Source organism: Ylistrum balloti, unplaced genomic scaffold, assembly GCF_031769215.1.
Source record: "Ylistrum balloti isolate Yb309-2 unplaced genomic scaffold, AGI_CSIRO_Ybal_v1 Utg370416, whole genome shotgun sequence".
Taxonomy (NCBI): domain Eukaryota; kingdom Metazoa; phylum Mollusca; class Bivalvia; order Pectinida; family Pectinidae; genus Ylistrum; species Ylistrum balloti.
The window spans coordinates 104,329-124,540 of record NW_026782282.1 but is presented as its reverse complement, the minus strand read 5'-3'; the positions used below and the strand labels follow the sequence as shown (position 1 = coordinate 124,540).

The window sequence follows — 20,212 nt, the reverse complement described above, 5'->3', positions numbered from 1 at the left end:
CCATTATTCCAGCCCCATACTCCGTCTTCCTTCCTTCCTCCCTCCTTCCTTCCATTATTCCAGCCCCATACTCCCTTTAACACTTTCCTTATTCCTTCCTTTATTCCATCCCATACTCTCCTTCCTTCCATTCTTCCATTCTTCCAGCCCCATACTCCATTTAACACTTTCCTTATTCCTTCCTTTATTCCATCCCATACCCTCCTTCCTTCCTTCCTTCCATTCTTCCAGCCCCATACTCCATTAAAATCTCTTTTCTTATTCCTTCCTTTATTCCATCCCATACTCTCCTTCCTTCCTTCCTTCCATTCTTCTAGCCCCATACTCTATCAATTAATCTCCTTCCTTCCTTCCTTCCATTCTTCCATTCTTCCGGCACCATACTCCATTAATTAATCTCCTTCCTTCCCCTTTCCTAGTCCCATCATCTACTTATGTTCTCTCCTCCCCAACTCTTCATCTGTTTTCAGTAAAGCCTAATAAAAATAAACTAACCTGATTTCCATCGGTAACCAATACTTAAGACCCAGAATTTGTATTACTGCCTTAAATCAACTTAGGAGAAATACAAACCAGCTAACTATAAGCGAATTTCCCGTCAGATTTTGTCAGAAGAAAACCATAGCAAAAGTTTCAGTGATGTATATAGCTCTACTGGAGATGTGCTCACCATCAAGCAAAGCGCACCACAAGTAACTATATCTCAAAAAATACTATTTGAGCTGATTCCTGAATTTCATTACTTTTTATATGGTGTTTTGTTACAGACAGTGAGACACTGACACAGCCACCAGATTAGATTACACAATTATAATGAAATCTTTTGAAACACTGTTATATCTAATATCTTAAACAGTCTTGTTATGTTAGAAAAATTAAGTACCACATTGAATACACAATATATTTTCAATATTACCAAGAAAAAAAAATTCTATCCTGCAATTGACTTAGAGGGTCTATACATTACTTTGTATCTGGAGTCTGGGTCCGGAGGTGGGCTTATTACAGGACAGTGTAATTGTATACATATTGGATTACCGGACTACAATACATGAAAGTGGGCGTATCACTAGACATATGCTAATTACCTGCTGAAGAGTCATAAATTGAAGAACAAATTAAATAGATAAATTTTTAAAAATTCAACAATTCATAGATTTCGTCAATAAACTGAACAACAGGCAATATCAGAGTTTAACTAGCACATTTAATGCGAAGAAGAATGTTCTAGAACTGAAAAAAAAATGTATGTAACATATTTAATGCGATTGCTAATTCTCTTAACAAGACACTAATTATATTGTTATTGCATATAAATGGCAGACAGCTTCAAAGGAAATCAGGTTTATTCCTCACAAAAAAAAAAGATAATCGAGGACTTCAAGTTACATTCCGTAGATAATGGAGCTTATTTTAAGTCTGTTTACCGCAGCTAACAAACATCTTAGCAAAATAAAATTTGAAATGTTTCCCTAACTCAAATTTACACAGAAATATTGTGTAACATCAATAAGACTTTGACAAACTTATAGTCCTGTGAGAAATATGTTCAGAAAAATATCCCTTTAATTTTGAGTGCTGCATCCTCAATAATACCATCTCAGCCTTCTTGCGTTGCACGCTTCAAGAGGTTTACCATCGGTGCATATAGCACACATTTACATATCTCAGAGTTTCTAAATAGCTGATGCAGTAAGCATATGTTTATAACCAGATGACAGCTCTTTCCCTTCACTTTTTAAAGTGTTTGCTTTCTTTCAATTAACAGGTTTTGAGAAGTTTATATAAACTTCGGGGGCTTCAAATGGGTGTATTTCAAACAATTCTTTATTTTGTCTAAATCTGAAAACCAAAATGTTATACAGCATTTATCTATGAATAAACACTTTAAGATGTTATTCAGCAATAAGACCAGGCCTTGTCATTAATAAGTGTATCTTACTCCTATGCAGCTGAGCAAAAACAAAAAAACAAAAAATCCCCCCTCACCATGTTCCCATCCTCCCCACAAATCTCTTCAATCCCTTTCTACAAGCAAGGTAAAACAAATACATCCTCCTCCCCCCCCCCACCCACCCACTCCCCACTGATAAATCACCCTGGGAAGAATGCATGGTTTAAGACCATTTTAAAAAGAATTTGAATTCATGGGGTAATGATCAGTTATCAGATCAGAATACAGATCAGAATAATCATTCTTTTTTAACTGTTTATTCAGCAATATTGAATTTTGTCATCAATGATACACAAATGATAGGATTTTTATAGCGTCCTACGTCACTGAGAGATATTTCAAGTGATAAATCAAAATAACTTTCTATTTTGTCCCTGTAAACAACTTGTTTATAAACACTGAGTCTATCATTAAAAAAAAAACATCACAGAACTGATACTTTAAACAAGAAAAGGCCTGGCAGCTCTGGCAGATATGCAGTGGCAGCTTAATAAAGATGTTATCGTGCTCTTTTGTTAAACCTTAAACAAATGTCAGAATGTCAGAAAACATTCCAACAGCAATAACAACACAAAAACCTCTTGTTTCAAAAGTCACTTTAGAAACTATGAGTAGAAAAGAAACTCAATCTCTTTCAATAGGCCGTAAAAAGGTGTACAAATAAACGTTATTAATCTTCGCTAAATCTCCACTAAACAATTGATCGGTCAAGAATATTATATACATGTAAAGGTTTGTCTTTTTGTGTATATATATATATATATATACACCAATCATCAGATATACTTATCAACACACAGGAAATGAAAGTATTTCCTCAAATTTAAATTATGGCTCAAGAATAGAACAACTCGAGATATTGTCACTGAGTATTTGGAATTACTACTGCCTCCATCCACAAATATGGCAGAGCGACGATTGTGAAATAAGAATTATTGATATCATACACACATAAAACATCCCTTTCTAGTCAAAAGTGAGATTTAATTGGAACTTGTCTTCGGTTTTCTTGACATTTGGGGTCATACATTTTAAGGAGATGGTGTTCACAGACATATGAAAGTGGTTAAAGTGCAAATCATTATTACAGTGAAATGACATCCCATCTGGTCACATTATACTAACACTTGGCTTCATATCAAACTCACTTGAGTTGTTGAAAGTCTCATTACATTAAGAAATGAATGCCCTGCTATGTACCTGGTGATTCAAATTTAAGGTCAACTTATAAAAATAATCGTTGTAACATATATTAAATTCACCGAGGCGAAAATATGTCCAGTTTTGGAACCTTAAAGCTATCCATGCCTGATCAAGATTTATCATGAAGATATTGATCAACCATTTAGCCTTTGAAGGTCACAGATTAAGGTCAAAGAGGTCACAGATTCAAAATTTTTGAAAAGCATCTTATATGGCCACAAAGGCAGGTACACCTATATGGTGTGTCAAGTTTCATGATATCAAAGTGTTTCCTTTTTTCTTTAAGTTTCCTTATAAATTCAGACAGTATTCCTAGTGATTTCAGTGTTGTTTAGAATGTGACATTACAGGGAAGGTGTTTTCTATGAAGCAGAAGACGCTAATACTTTTTGAACATATGGTCTTAATTATCCTTGCACTCTCTCAAGAGTCTCAAAGTAAATTTTTTTCGTTAATGTTTTTTCCTTCTTTCCATCTATTTTGTGATTTTGCTAAATTGTTGATATATTTTCTCATTATCTTTTCGTATTTATGATTTACGATTTAATGATAGAGATTCTTCTTTAATGTCTAGATCACATCTTAATTTACATTGTCTGCTTGCTATAATTTAAGACATTTGAATAAACCTTAAAGATCTTTCCTTGTCAGAAGATATGCATTTTGTCATCAATATGTACATAACTTCCTTTTAATTTCTGTAATTCTCACCCAGTACAGCCTGAACATCTCACTGAACGCCATCAAAATAACAATGCTTATTCTGGTATTTTTTCATACCACTTGATATCTGGGAACCCTAGATCATACCCCAGTGTACTAGTTACCATTCTACAGTTTGTGATCATTCAAGGATGTCTGTTTACCTTCAGAAACATGGCAAGTGTCAGGAATTTTCCTATCACTAGAAATATGAATAACCACCAATCTGTTTAATATAGTAACTCTACAGGGGTTCCTGACCCATCTGTTCACTCTATAAACAGATCCTGGATACAATCTGGGAGGATGACACTGACAAACGACCAGGGTAGTAACACACCAATTATTTTTTGTGCTGTCAAATTCTAAACAAGCAAATATGAATATTTTTTTTTCTAAGTAACAACGATATTTTTTTATCTTTTCTACCTTTTTTTTTCATCTTTTCCTGGTAACTTAAAGTTTTTGATCTCTGAACTTTAATGTCTGTCAGCTAAAGCCAACGGATAGATTTCCTTATTGGATTAAAACACTTAACAGCTCTAACTTCATGGGCTTACTACAGGACAATAAGCCAGGTGACCAATATATTTGTCCTTACATAAAGTCAGGGGATGGGCTTAATACAGGACAATAAGCCAGGTGACCTTTTCTCCTTACATAAAGTCAGGGGGTGGGCTTACTACAGGGTAAGGATTTTACTTAACTCTTCAGTGGTAAATGTATATGTGTGGGCTTTCTACCCAGCATGGACTTATTGCTGGATAAACATGTATAGCTAGATAATTATGATATCTTCACAGAGTTCTCTTAATTGAGGATAAAAAAGGCTTCATTTTATGACGATGTGCAAGCAGATATGTATTTGGGTAAAGGCAGATACGTGTTTGGGTAAAGGCAGATACACATTTGGGTAAAGGCAGATACGTATTTGGGTAAAGGCAGATACGTGTTTGGGTAAAGGCAGATACGTGTTTGGGTAAAGGCAGATACGTATTTGGGTAAAGGCAGATATGTATTTGGGCAAAGGCAGATACGTATTTTAGTAAAGGCAGATACGTATTTGGGCAAAGGCAGATACATATTTGGGTAAAGGCAGATACACATTTGGGTAAAGGCAGATACGTGTTTGGGTAAAGGCAGATACGTATTTGGGCAAAGGCAGATACGTATTTGGGCAAAGGCAGATACGTATTTTAGTAAAGGCAGATACGTATTTGGGCAAAGGCAGATACATATTTGGGCAAAGGCAGATATGTATTTGGGAAAAGGCAGATACCCATTTGGGTTAAAGGCAGATACGTATTTGGGTAAAGGCAGATATGTATCTGACTTATGTCTTAGTAGATACAATGTCTGTCAGATGAAATTGACAATTTTTAAAAGTGAAGCTGCTGATCATCAAAGACTTCCAAAACTAAGAACAAATTACATGTAGTTATAAATGGACAACTTCTTTGTTACTCGGTCAAGGAGAAATTACTGGTAAATGTATTTGACCTAAGAGGACAGCCTTGTGTCATTCCCTCTCCAATATCACTAATATACACAAATTAACATTACACAAGAGGGCAGCCCTGTCCAACTCCCTCTCCAATTTAATAATCAGAGTCATGTGTGTCTCATTATATAAATACACAAAGCCATATCCCTTAATGTATCCTGGCTCTAGAACCAACAAACAGACAGTTTCAGAACTATATCTATTTGGTACAAGGCCAGGGAGGATCTTTACGTTTCAAATAGAAAAATACATTAGAAATTTTATATCTAATATTCTTTCTGTGAAATTCATGTTTCTGTAATGACTAGATTGCTTAATCAGAACTGGATATTTAATTGTCATGAAATTTTGTTGAAGATAGTTTCATAAATATGTATAATACCAGCAGATTATTTTTCTCCGAGTGTTTTCGTTGCAATCACATATACGCTCAGTGTCTACAGTATAAAACATAGATTTAAATAAAACATTACTAATGTTTTAATCACCATCTTCCACAACACAATTTGGGACAATTTTGTCCCTTGTAATGGGCTTTCGGCATCCATCGGCAGAAGGGATTATTGAGACACCTAGATTTGCTAAACCACTTTCAATCTAATTTTGGTTTCGTTTTGTGTTCTATTTATCTAAAGCAGTTTATGTAATATTTGTGTCTTTATAAAGGGACAAAATGCCTTGAAAATTATATATATATCTTTACAACGTAATTAACATTTGTCACACATTCTCCTTCATCCTAGACACAACCTGTCAATACAATTTAATCAATCCCCTTAAACATCCTTATATGATCAACAGGACTTGAGTAAGTCTATTGGAATTCTCACACAAGATGAGCACTACAGAATAAATAAGGATAAAATCTAAACAAACACTACCAGCTAACTAAACCAGTCAGTCAATGTGTCCCTGTTTACATTTTATTCATCCTAAAGGATTTGCTTGCTGCAGGCTTGACAACAATTACTGGCCATTTAAATACATGCACAGATTTTGGCATATATATGTAGGCCTAAACACAGAACGCACTTCTGGAAATTTCACATAAAAACTTAAAACTTGTGTAAGGGAAAATTCACCATTTCTTAATACTATAATACATGAGGTTTTTTATGCCATATATATTCAACAATAAGCCCATGCCTGGTATTAAGCCCACCCAAATTTGTTTCTATTCAGTACTGATGACCATTGTCCTGAAATAAGCTTGACCAATGATTAATAAATTGCACGAGTCAGAGATGATATTGAGTCAACTAGCTAGGCTGATTGCAGCATAAACACAGTAACATCCAGGTTTCAACACATCAACACGGACTAGTGAATAGAATTTTGTCCTCAATTTTAAAGTCCACTTCTATCTTTATTTGAGATCAGAAACTTCATTTAAATGTCTCCAGGAATGTTTCGTTTTTCCGACTTCTGTCAAGCCTTAAAGTTTTATTGACCCCCTCCATTTAGAACATCAATAAAAATGACAACAATTTTTCAACAACATCTATAAAATAAATAAATAAATAAATAAAGGATTATATTTCCCAAAGCATTGTGTATATTTTCAAAATATTATATATATTTCTGTAAAAAATTTGCAGATGTGGTGCTTTTTCTTGAAACCTCCCAAATCCACCCCCACAAATAGTCTGACTGTGGTTTTATACTGAGTGTATCACAGAGTGACTGTCGTCCAAATTGGGGAAAAATTATGTTTGTAACAATGTCTAATGATGCAATTTACATACATCAACCGACCAAATACATATACACATACAACACTGCTTACTGGTATAAGAGCTAACGTATATGTTATACATAGTTTAGTATCACACGTAAGATCAACCAAATTTTGGCTTCAAATATCATATTTTTAAGAGATAACGATTTTAACATGGCTTCGGTATAGAATGTGCAAAACAAAGGTCACAGTTACCCCATGTGGCGCCCCAAAGAACTTTCCCTTTAACTTATCATGTGTATCACATACATACGGCATGTGTATTGCAAAGAGTTGTAAATTACAGAACCTGAAATGTCGGTTTCCACTAATAAAACAGTGGAAAATGAGAAAACGGCAAATCTGTGAATGTCGAGCACCATATACAGAATATTACATATATTCTGTTAATATCTACCAAAAAATATGAAAAAATGAGAATAGAACTTTCCAAACTTTTGCAACCTAGTCAACTTATATAGAAATACATTCCATGGTGAACTTTAACATCAAGTTTTCTGAAAATGAATTTACGTGTTTTCAACTTAAAATTATCGATTTCCGCGCAAACATAGACGACCTTGCATGGCGGAATGCTGTTTGCCGGTGTTACACCTGAAAGATTTCCAGCGCACACCTTTGCAAATGTTGACAGATGACAAACCTACCTCATCTTCGGTTGACTCGACAATCATGTCTTCCGTCTCCATGACCGGTCGAGCATCGTCCTGCTCTGGAATAGCTTCCATAATTTTGGCCCCCTTCGCTGTCGAAAACTCGAAATTATTTAGAACACCAGAAGTCTACAAAGTTTAAAAGCGCTACACCTTTACACCATACCCCGCGACACTGCGCCCATAAAGTTATGGCGGTTGTAGTAGTGCTGTGTGTATGTGTGTGGTTCAGATCAACGCACAGGTGAGTCAGACTTTTCGGTGAAAAGGGAGATAACCCATTATTGTTACCTGTCGAGTTCATTATCACGGTTGATGGAACTCTGTATTGAGAACTGTTATTTCCCGCGAGCGACATTATTACGTAACAGGGCAAGGTGTCCTTACATTGTAATTCTCAATAGATAACAAAAAGGTTACTGTAGGGACATGTATTCGTCCCACAGGTAGCAGTCAATTTATCTCTGTGTGGATATATAGAAAGTCATTAATAGTAACCAAACCCACGAGAAAATAACTTGTGGCTAATCCCTGTGATATTAACACAATGCAATTCATATACATATATATATTCAAGATATATATATATATACATGTATCATAAAGATATATCGGTACGTAGTTACCCTCAAATAGTAAGGATTTGTCGAGCGCTATCTATCTCATTAGGTATTCAATCCCGTGATTCCACCGAATCTTTTCTCAAATTGGCGCAAAGTATTTGTTCACACGAAAGGAGAAATCAGAAAATGATACTGGCCTGTAGGCATAGTTATATATTCTTGTAAATGGTTATTAACACGAAAGTCTGACTAATATATTACTAGCAAGTTTCAATACAGAGTTCCAAGTTGTTGTATTTTTTCATATAATTCATCAAAATCTACTTGCATAATTCAATATCACAAATTGCATACCATACCAGACGTGCAACCATACATACATATATAGCCTGTATGTAATGAATCAAGAGGCCCAGAGGGCCTGTATCGATCACCTGGATATTTATGACCAACAGTACTATATCTGTGCATATGTTCCATGTTTAACACATTTGACCCATGTGACCTTGACTATGACCCATAGTCAAGGTCATTTCTTTTTGCATACTTTCTTGGACTTCATAAAAGGAACATGCTGCCCAAATATAATTATTCTAAGCTTTTCGATATTTCCGAAGAAATTGTTTAAAGTTTTGACACATTTGATCCCTGTGACCTTGAAGATTGGTCAAGGTCATAGCCTTTAGCAAGCAAACTTTGTAGGGAACCATAAGAGGAACATAGTAGCCTAATATAATGATTCTAGGCCTTCCGGTATTTTGGAAGGAGTCGCTTAAATGTTTTAACACATTTGACCTCTGTGACCTTGAATATGGGTCAAGGTTATTTCTTTTTGCAAACTTTGTTGGGCTTCATCAAAGGAACCTTCCAGCTATATATAATGATTCTAGGCCTTCCGGTATTTCAGAAGGAGTTGTTTAGATGAAAAGTTGACGGACGCAGGACGGACGGACGACGGACGCCGCAATATGTAATAACCTCACTTGGCCCTTTGGGCCAGGTGAGCTAAAAACGGCCTAAGTTATCAAAATATCGGCAACAAGACGAAGCCGCGCAGTGTGCGTCAAAATTTGTATTAAACTCCTAATGATATATACAAGAGCATCTTTTGACTTTGTTAATTTATTGTCTCCTGTTCGTTTTTCTGCGTTTAGCTCCATATTGAGCTTAATTTTTCTCCAAGTACGAAACCTATATATACCAAAGCACATTTCAGATCATGATCAAGACGATTTTCACCAACAGGTTACAGTTAATTGGTCGATGCATTGAGCCACATTAAAATTATACGTACAAGTACATATTTGGGTAATCCTGCCGATACGGAGAAACGTGCACATGCGAGACATATGATAACGTGTAGTATCTGTTATCATTGAAAACTATCGTATACTCTGACTAGGGACGAGCATTGCATACGGGAAATGACAATCTCGTGGAGTGTGGGTGTGTAGCGTACCTCTATTGTTTAGTTCTTCCGTGTTTAAACAAAATACGGAGGAACTGAGTGCACATACATGTATGTAAAAACACCCATGTAACGACACTTGCAATGTCTTCAATCCTGATCAATTCGTAAGTTAAATGGCCCTGGGTTGTGTGCTTTTCCCCCACAAAAGCATTATACACTTTCCATCTATACGTGAAAGAAATGGACTTGTTTTTGAACGTGAAGGTCACAATTTCAAAAGTTTTTTCAATCACAGTCTTTCAACGTACAGGTGAAATAATGTTGTTCTTGTGGTGTTTTCTTAATTCAATGAAACTTTCCCGACTAAGACTCACCCAGCCAGACTATTCAACACGACGCCACTCAGTGAAGAAAAACTATCGCCAGTCTGACAGGACTAGATTTTCTGAAAGCCCGCGAATCATTAGATTTTGTGTTGGGTTCTAAATTGACTACCAATTTTACAAACTTTTTATTTCTTGTTGTTTCCCATCAGGAACCGAGGGATAGGTTTGCATTGTGTCTTTCCGTCCTTCCGTGTTTCCATCCATCCTTCCTTCCTTCCTTACGTCCTTATCTTCTCCGCGCAATATCTCTTATACTATTTATCACTGTTATTTCCTACCTACGGCATTGATTTTTCTAGGTACATTGATGAACCATGTATCAAAAGAAGGTGACTAACCTTTTGACCTTTGACCTATATCAAAGCAATTTCCGGATTCTCTCTACTACATTAATTACATGAACAATATAGTGGAGTGTCATGTACTAAAAGTAGGTCACTGCGTCCTACATTTAGACGTAATAAAAGAGAATGCTCCATTTCTAACAATACTTGGCGATGGATTTTTTTTTTTATGTTTGGAGCATGGATTTACTTTGACCTATATTTTGATCTTTGATCTACATCTAAGAAAAAACTTGTCCCAACTCCATCGTCTTGTATCAAAAGAATGTCACTCTGGCTACATTTTGACATTTGACCTCAACAAGGAATGGATGATACCATCCCGACTCAAGTTATAGACATTGCCATCTCGAACCGGTGATATCAATTATTCGTATGAAATTCTAATGACTCCTAGTAAAATTAGTTTTATTACTGGATTAATTCACATTTATTGCCTTAACAAGTGAGATGTTGTGGGTGGCATGGTATTATCGTATGCGATTTCACAGAAAATCGGCACCTCTTACCAGTTAACAACACACATTCTATTTCTTTTCGTACAAATATTTGGTGTCTAGTATTAGTTCCAGCACGAGCTCATCGTCTGTGAATTCTTAATATTCAATTTTGCATTCGATATGAGAAGGAATACAAATTTTGTCTTGTAATAAAAATTTGGCCGCTCACTGTTAAAATTTCATTTTGCATTAAGCTTTTCCACTTCAACACTTTTTATTTATTTATTTTTCACTGTACCCACCAACTAATTGTTAAAACATTTCTAAGATCTACGTCTAACTTAATAGATGCAATGTATGTTTTCCTCAGTGCAATGGGAAATTGAATTCCGACAAACCCGGTGAAGGACGGAGTCTTGAAATTTTAAGTAAGATACCTTACAGTACACACACATGAAGATTGACAAAACATTGCTGGCTATATCGACATACGTGGACGAGTTGTCTCCCTTTAGCAATAAAACTACGTAAAAGTATTGAATAAAATTCTACCAGCAGCAAAATTTCTGTCTGCTCTAGAGGGCTTCATAAAATCATCTAACTGTATTTTTTAATGAGGTATTGGTGCTCCAGTTATACACCACAATCACAACGGAGAATCATTCAAACTGAAATTTAAGCAAAGGCTACAGGATCAATTTATTAAAACTGGTATTATGATGTTGAAATCCCTCGAGGGAACAAACCTTTGTGTTATATATATCTCAGTTCAATTTTGAACCTTACCTAATAAAACTTGATAAAAATGAACAAATCCTTTATATAAATTGGGAACCGCAAGTTTAAAACTTCCTATAGAGACAGACAGATGAAATAACGTTCATCGCCAGAAAAGCTATGACCCGTGTGCACAAACTGTATTGGTGATGAATAGCACTATTTGTATAATCTGGTTTATATAATCAACTACTATTATGTAAAACCAGATTATATTGAATACTTAAAATATAAGAGACATTTTTTTACCACTAGCACTAATCTGTAATTAATGCATATGATTAATCTTAAATAAATGTTTTTCTTTATTTATTCTGTCCATTCTTATACATATATATCATCATTATCATACAAACGTACTGATATATCCCATATCTTCATTTTATAATAAGTATTATACAAATATACCTTACATTTTCCGTTCATAATACTATTCATCTGCTTTTTATTTTCATGATCTCGTGTTACACGCGGTTACGTGTGGCGTGAGTGAATGAATATTTTTAAAAAATCCTTGGCCACTCCTGTAAAGAACAAATACACCACTGCGAAAAGCTTTACTGATAATGAGGAGTGGCACATGTATGTTTATCTACAGTTTTAAAATCCGCAAACGATGTGAATAAGTATGTAATGTTGTTTTGTATAGTTGCATTGACAAGAGTTATGGGGAGTGACAAGAGTTATGGGGAGTGACAAGAGGTATGGGGAGTGACAAGAGGTAGGGGGAGTGACAAGAGATAGGGGAGTGACAAGAGGTATGGGGAGTGACAAGAGGTATGGGGAGTGACAAGAGGTATGGAGAGTGACAAGTTATTGGAGTGACAAGAGGTAAGGGGAGTGACAAGAGGTATGGGGAGTAACAAGAGTTATGGGGAGTAACAAGAGTTATGGGGAGTGACAAGAGGCATGGGGAGTGATAAGAGGTATGGGGAGTGACAAGAGGTATGGGGAGTGATAAGAGGTATGGGGAGTGGCAAGAGGTATGGGGAGTGATAAGAGGTATGGAGAGTGATAAGAGGTATGGGGAGTGACAAGAGGTATGGGGAGTGATAAGAGGTATGGGGAGTGGCAAGAGGTATGGGGAGTGACATGATGTATGGAGAGTGATAAGAGGTATGGGGAGTGACAAGAGGTATGGAGAGTGACAAGAGGTATGGGGAGTGACAAGAGGTATGGGGAGTGACAAGAGGTATGGGGAGTGACAAGAGGTATGGAGAGTGATAAGAGGTATGGGGAGTGACAAGAGGTATGGAGAGTGACAAGAGATAGGGGAGTGACAAGAGGTATGGGGAGTGACAAGAGGTATGGGGAGTGACAAGAGGTATGGAGAGTGACAAGTTATTGGAGTGACAAGAGGTAAGGGGAGTGACAAGAGGTATGGGGAGTAACAAGAGTTATGGGGAGTGACAAGAGGCATCGGGAGTGATAAGAGGTATGGGGAGTGACAAGAGGTATGGGGAGTGATAAGAGGTATGGGGAGTGGCAAGAGGTATGGGGAGTGACATGATGTATGGAGAGTGATAAGAGGTATGGGGAGTGACAAGAGGTATGGGGAGTGATAAGAGGTATGGGGAGTGGCAAGAGGTATGGGGAGTGACATGATGTATGGAGAGTGATAAGAGGTATGGGGAGTGACAAGAGGTATGGGGAGTGACAAGAGGTATGGAGAGTGACAAGAGGTATGGGGAGTGACAAGAGGTATGGGGAGTGACATGATGTATGGAGAGTGACAAGAGGTATGGGGAGTGACAAGAGGTATGGGGAGTGATAAGAGGTATGGGGAGTGGCAAGAGGTATGGGGAGTGACATGATGTATGGAGAGTGATAAGAGGTATGGGGAGTGACAAGAGGTATGGGGAGTGATAAGAGGTATGGGGAGTGGCAAGAGGTATGGGGAGTGACATGATGTATGGAGAGTGATAAGAGGTATGGGGAGTGACAAGAGGTATGGAGAGTGACAAGAGGTATGGGGAGTGACAAGAGGTATGGGGAGTGACAAGAGGTATGGAGAGTGATAAGAGGTATGGGGAGTGACAAGAGGTATGGAGAGTGACAAGAGGTATGGGGAGTGACATGATGTATGGAGAGTGACAAGAGGTAGGGGAGTGACAAGAGGTATGGGGAGTGACAAGAGGTATGGGGAGTGACATGATGTATGGAGAGTGACAAGAGGTATGGAGAGTGACAAAAGGTATGAAGAGTGACAAGAGGTATGGGGGAGATAATTTAGTTATTTCTATGCTTTTTGCAATCCAGAGATTTTAAATGTACAAACGAATTTCAGAAATTTTTCAGAGGGCGAGTTGTTTGATCAAGTCTCGCAAAGTATCATTGGAATAACTGATCAGACTTAAGCGTTTTATTCATTGATATTTTTCTTCAAATTGGTCCTTCTACATTTCCTCGTCATCATGACTGAGGATGTTGGTGTACACCAATCCACAAAGTAGCTTTAAGTTACCCCGTACCCACCTTGTGCTGATATATCCCTTAAATCTCCTTCGTTGACACAGCTAGAAAGGTGTATATTGGGTCTCTTACCATGAAAGCACGTGACACTACTGTGTTTAGTGTTATTTACTTGTACACATGATTCCGCAACTAAATAGGCTAAGGGAGTGGACCGAGATGATTTTATTAATGAACCAAGATGTTTAATCATAATTTGTGGCATGAAAACGGAGAAAAAAACGGAATCTCATAATTCAGTTATATTTTCGAGAAGAAATACGGACATATTTTATCCAAATTAGTGATATAATGTAGCATCTCATACTTAAATACTGAAAATAAAATAAAATATTTTAATTGCTTGTTACAGAAGGAGTGAACAATTAGTCATTATGATATATATACATTTAATATGTCATGCATCTTAATATTATTCTTTTTTAAATCAGACACCAACGTAGAAGTTGTTTTGTATATATTTAGACCGTAGCACATTTGAATACAAAAATTATAGTTCGAAATACGTTGTTCTTCATCAGTGCTCAGAGACTGAATTCAACGCTACCAGGCTAAACAATTGAAAAAAACTTGTATCTCGTCTCCTGTTTTGAGGTTGGCAATTCGGATATATTTACATCGATCGCTGTCTGAAAATTCTGGCAATTTTTATTAAACTAGATACTGTATTCATAATTTTATCGTCAGAATTATCTAATTCCTCAAAACTTTCAAATATTGCGGAAACATAGCTTATATTTTATGACAGTGGTCATATTGTTTAATAATAACTTTATATTATTTTATTTCCCTAAAAAATTTTTTCATGTTTATTCGAACTTTCGGACCAGTAAGTCATCAGCTACTGACTCAACATGCAGTCTAAAACTGCATCATATCACGGATTTAGATATATAAGCCCTTTATCTAATGTATGAGGAGTGAAATCATACGAGGTTGCTTCGGTAGGAAGTGCATGAGTTATCGTTCTTCCAGTCGTATTTGTAACCCTGTAGAGGGCAGTAATGTTCACAACAATGGCAGGTGCTGTTAGACAGTAGACGATCAGGAGGGTGAACTGAAGACGACAGTGACATGGATAGACTAAGCATAATTTCTGGGGCTCTGTTTTTTACAGCAGATGTCTTCGCTGTTATAAGCCTTGCATTGCCGAACTGGATTGTGTCAGATATTGGCGGTAAGTCCACCTATGCAGCCATCTCTTGCGACATCGTGATCTTCGTCTAGAATAGATGCATTCTAAATGATCTGCGAAGACATAACAGTTCCATAGACTGGTCTGCCAATTTTTAGGCTACATAATAACATTGCTCGGAAACATGGCTCTGCTCTGCTCTGTCAAGTCCATTTCGCCATTTTAAACTTTCAATTATAATAATTTCACACCATCTCTCCTTTCTCCTCTACTCCCATTGTATTGATCAAATTGTTGAGCTTAATTGGTCAGAATATTTCATAAGTCCAGAAGTCCAGCTGTCCAGTACAGAAATTCCTTTTAACTGACTAAGTATTCCAATGTGTCTTGGTACTTAGACGAGATAATTTATCGTGATATACCATTAATATTTATCTTTATTTGTTGAATATAAGCTTGGACTTGGATATGTGTCGAAGTCCATAATATAGGGAATAATGATAGCTTAATAATGATTAGAATTATTCTCTCAGTTCCGCTGTCACGTGACCCAATATTTGCATAACATTGCAATCGCAAATAATAATCTTATCACTTTTGTATATTGTAGGCCGGACGTATATCGGTTTGATGGAGTCTTGTCTGAGTAACTATAATCAACCTCAGACATGTTTCACAACAAGTCCTTTGAGACTTGAATGGCTGCTGACGTTTGTGTGCATTATCCTGGGCATACATTGTATAACAGCTACCATCATTCTGCTGATCATGTCACACTGGAAATATCGAATCATGAAACATGCTCGATGGCTGGGATTTATAGCAAGTATGTTCAACATTACAATTTTTTGGTAGTCGGAATTATTCTGACATGGGCCTCAAAAGCTCAGTCGATAAACTTTCATGACCTGAGCTGATGATCCACAATGCATGATTCAACACTCCCTACCCATGATGGTTTGTGTTTCTCAGGAAGCTGAGTAACAGACTAATTTATGCTGACATGGGTGTGTCCTTGAGCAAGACACTATCCTATAAATACTGTAGATGGCATGCAGCAAGTCTCCTGTTGTTCATTTAGGTAGCCACCTGCTGCAAGGACACTGCATTTGAAAATGACTTGGGACTGTTCACAGGGTGATAAACCCTGCATACAAACTAACAAACTGACTGACATGAGCTCATCAACACCAGACTGTCAGTGATATATATAATCATGATACATATTTATTAAGATTCTGTCAGCAGAACATATAATAATGAAGACTTTTTCAATATTTCAGTACAGTTATACTTGACAGTATTCAACTTTAACACCTGTTATATACAAAAGTGGTAAATATAAAGACACTTGATCATTTAATTAAAAGAAATTACCAATAATTTCACAAACATGAAAATGTGGATGGGTTATATTACATTGGAAATGTATCAGAATTTACATGTTGCTCTTGGTGATAAGTTTTTTTTTTTTGTTTCAGTGGTTCTTTTCTGTAAAGCTGCAGTGATTTTCCCCATTGGTTTCAACATGGAACAGATTGGAGGAAAGGCTTACCAGCTCCCAAACAATTACCAAGTGGGAATCTCTTACATATTCTTCGTACTAGCACTTTGGATAACAGTTGTCTCTGAACTCTTTGCTAGCAAAGTTTGTCTGCCTCATTTTTAAGTTTAAGTTGTAGTTATTTTATCTTTTGCGCTGTCAACATCTGAAATGTTTATGATAGTATATTTTTGTTGTGATCACAAAGGCCAAGTACAAAAATTGTCAGTTTCCTTAAATGTTTATTTTCATTACAGAATTTTTATTTCTAAAAAATACTTTAAGCTAGGAATTGTAAGAAAAAAAACCTGAAGTATAAATATATTATATTTGAAATAGACTTTTTAAATACAAATATATCTGAAAAAAATGCATTTCAAAAGTATATTGATGCATGGAATGAATTTATAATCCCAGTTTTACTTACAAGGATGGTACATGTAGATTACAGTGAACTCTGCGATGTTGACGTGTGAGATTATATATTCTTACATTAGATATATACTTATTTAATATACATTTTATAAGGATATGAAAGAAATTGGGATCTTCAGGTCAGCACATGTGAATATGTCTGTCGAATTTAACTCCCTGTGCTTTTATCATTAAATGAGGAAAAATCCTGAGACTTTCAAAGAGAATTACGTAAAACTTAGTGAAGACTGTTGTGATCTTTCAAACATTTTATTTCTTATTTTTTTTTTTTTTTAATTTTTTATAGAAAATTGTTAGTTGTAATCTTCCTTTCACAGAGGAAAAAAATCTACTTTTGTCTTAAGTATATATTAGGCAACACATTTTGTATGTTCTGAAGGTTTTCTTAGTACAGTATATAGATCTGTATGATATGATGTAAAGATAGTAATTTCATGTATTTATCAATATCAGACAATAATTTTATATTAACTTTTAAGAAACGATATTACAATGTAATGCAATAAAGGGAGATAACATATTATTCTCATTTAAGGTGTAATGACACCTATTTTGTTGTTAGTTAGTTTAGAAAATTAATGTGTACATTGTACTTAATCAGCATTTAATGCTGGTTTGAATATCTTAAGAATCATGTCCCTCTTTATAAAGCAATTTGTGACTAATTTTTGTAATTATCTCCCCTTATGTACTTAATTGTTTTATATCAAAATGTGATACTCATAGCCAAAACGTTGAAATAAAGCTATAGTCTTGAAATTGTTGTAAGGGCTGGAAATGTTGACTTACTCATTTCAATGATGTTATAATTTGTAAACTTGTTAACATACAGAACTAGTGCTGTTTGGATTATCAGTTTTTAATAGAAAACACTGGCTTTTTTATCGATAGGTATATGTTGAAGAGTTGTATCCCTTTCATTACTTATTTTAGATCATGCCAATATGATTAATTTGCAACTGTTTTATCAAGATATTTTTTTTTATTATTTTGCTTTTATATATCCATTGATATATTGTAATTACAAATAAATAAACAATGTTTTCTATTAAAGAAACATTTTCTCTCGTCATAAACAACTCTCTCCATAAAGGTTTTACAATGCTGGCTTTAAAAAGCTTGTTGGTATGTATTTTGTATTGTTTTTATTTTTGTTTTTGTATATTTATCCACACAATATGATACACATGAACTATTTACATTGCAGTTTGTGTAATGTGAGAGAGAAGTTTCATAGCTAACTATACTACTGTATACACAAATGTCTGTTTGCATATCAAACTTTCATTAGACAATTAATTATTTCATTATCTCACTCTGAATAATACATGCTTATCACTATGACTAATAATACTAACTATTTACATATGTAAAATGATAGATTTGGTGGAAATTTGCTCCATTAGAAAACTCTTATCAAATGGGTTACTATACAAAGCAGTGTGAGCAAAATGATCACCTGATCTATCAGGTAAAAACATGAAAAAATGAAAATATTCTTTTAAGCTTGGAAAATCTCTACAATCATTTTTTTTCAGATAATGTTAACTAAACCCCCTTTTTTTAAAGCAAAACCATCAAAAAATTATTTCTTCCAAAGAAAAATGACACAAGTTAGTATGTTATAGATGTGTATATATATGATGTATATACAGGTATGTGTATTAGTTGTCAGCAATATTTGTGTTGTTTTCCTAGTGCGTCCCAAATATGTAAATATAATGGTCACGTACACAAGCCACAGTTTTATTTACAGCATTAGCACTCATTGTTATTGATGTTATATTCAAAAACAATTTGTTACGATTATTTTGTTATTGTGAACTTCTAGTCCATAACTGTATGTGTATGGTACATACATTAACAATTAAAAATCTTCTTTTTTTTTTTAAGAAAAAAAATCATTGTTTTTGTTGTTATTTAGAAGTTATACTGTTCTACATATGTCTGCCTTGTCAACATTTTCTTGGCAAAGAACTTCAGGTTCTGAAAAGAATTAATAAAGATATCTGTCATGGACAATAGAACAATATTTATTTTTGTCATTCAAAAGCTCAATACTAACAACAAGTGAATCATATCGTTTATGAGTCTGAGAAAGTAATTTCTATAAAAGATTGTCCCATCAACACCAATGAATGACCAAGCACAATGTTACGTTTACAGTGTCTAGCCTTCACAATAATTTCAATATTGTGTTGAGGCTGTGTACATTCTCCTGATCAAATATCTCTTACATGTAACACGAGTTTCAAGGTGAAGTTGCAAGGTTGAACACTTGAGACACTATTTTTTAGTAATTTTCATATATAACGATTTCTATGAAATTATTTCATAGTCAATGTTTAAAAAATAATGTCAAAAGTCCAGTTTGTTGTCAATTGCCTTGATATTTACTGCTCTTAGTGGACAACGTTTGAAAGACAGACAATAACTGCCTGCAGACTTTTTAGTCCCTGAGATTTCCCTTTCCCTGCAGGTCACATTTTAGTTCATCCAAATGGTGGCATGGTTCAGAATATACATCTACTCTTGACCTTCTTTTGAGATTAACAGATCTATAAAATTACAAGATAGATTAAATCATAAGGCTTTTCCCCATCCAGATTTTCTTTCAGTCAGTTTTGGTTTCCCTCAGCCGCCTCTTGGGTTTCAAAATATAGGCACCACTGATGAGTCCTAAAAGGGGGAAACAAACTGATTGAGTTTATTTGTCTTTATCTAATTCTATGGTTGTGTCTGGTGCAAAAGCATCTTTTGGTGAAGGGGAATCAATTTTCGATAAATTGTGGATCTCGAGGACCCCTGGGGCATAATATTGGAAATAGAGCAAATTCGTTAAAATCCTTCTCTTCCTGTAGGAATGATTGGCTTTTGTCCAAAGTTGGTTTAACATGTTTGTGTGAAAAGGAATCAATTTTGTATAAATGGTAGATCTCAACCCCTTGGGAC

At 35.4% G+C, this 20,212-nt stretch overlaps 2 protein-coding genes across 2 annotated transcripts in view; one reads left to right on the top strand and one right to left on the bottom strand.

Moving 5' to 3' along the window:
• The window catches only part of LOC132554521 (ankyrin-2-like), a 189,659-nt gene extending 181,857 nt beyond the window's left edge, over positions 1-7,802 (bottom strand). The window contains exon 1 of the mRNA XM_060218839.1: positions 7,749-7,802. Within this exon, the coding sequence (XP_060074822.1) occupies positions 7,749-7,790 (42 nt within the window). The 5' untranslated portion in view covers positions 7,791-7,802. The remainder of the gene's footprint in view (positions 1-7,748) is intronic.
• Positions 7,803-15,164: 7,362 nt separating this feature from the next.
• LOC132554518 (modulator of smoothened protein-like) lies at positions 15,165-18,238 on the top strand. Its single transcript, XM_060218836.1, has 3 exons — positions 15,165-15,324; positions 15,893-16,108; positions 16,764-18,238. Exons 1-3 carry the CDS (start codon positions 15,222-15,224, stop codon positions 16,949-16,951), a joined length of 507 nt encoding a protein of 168 aa, XP_060074819.1. The 5' UTR covers positions 15,165-15,221; the 3' UTR covers positions 16,952-18,238.
• The last annotated feature ends 1,974 nt before the right edge of the window (positions 18,239-20,212 follow it).

Bases quoted from the DNA above. Each gene is read 5' to 3' on its own strand.
- LOC132554518 (XM_060218836.1), top strand. From the start codon at position 15,222: ATGGATAGACTAAGCATAATTTCTGGGGCTCTGTTTTTTACAGCAGAT. The intron at 15,325-15,892 runs GTAAGTCCACCT...TGTATATTGTAG, and splicing joins GATTGTGTCAGATATTGGCG to GCCGGACGTATATCGGTTTG. The intron at 16,109-16,763 runs GTATGTTCAACA...TTTTTGTTTCAG, and splicing joins ATGGCTGGGATTTATAGCAA to TGGTTCTTTTCTGTAAAGCT.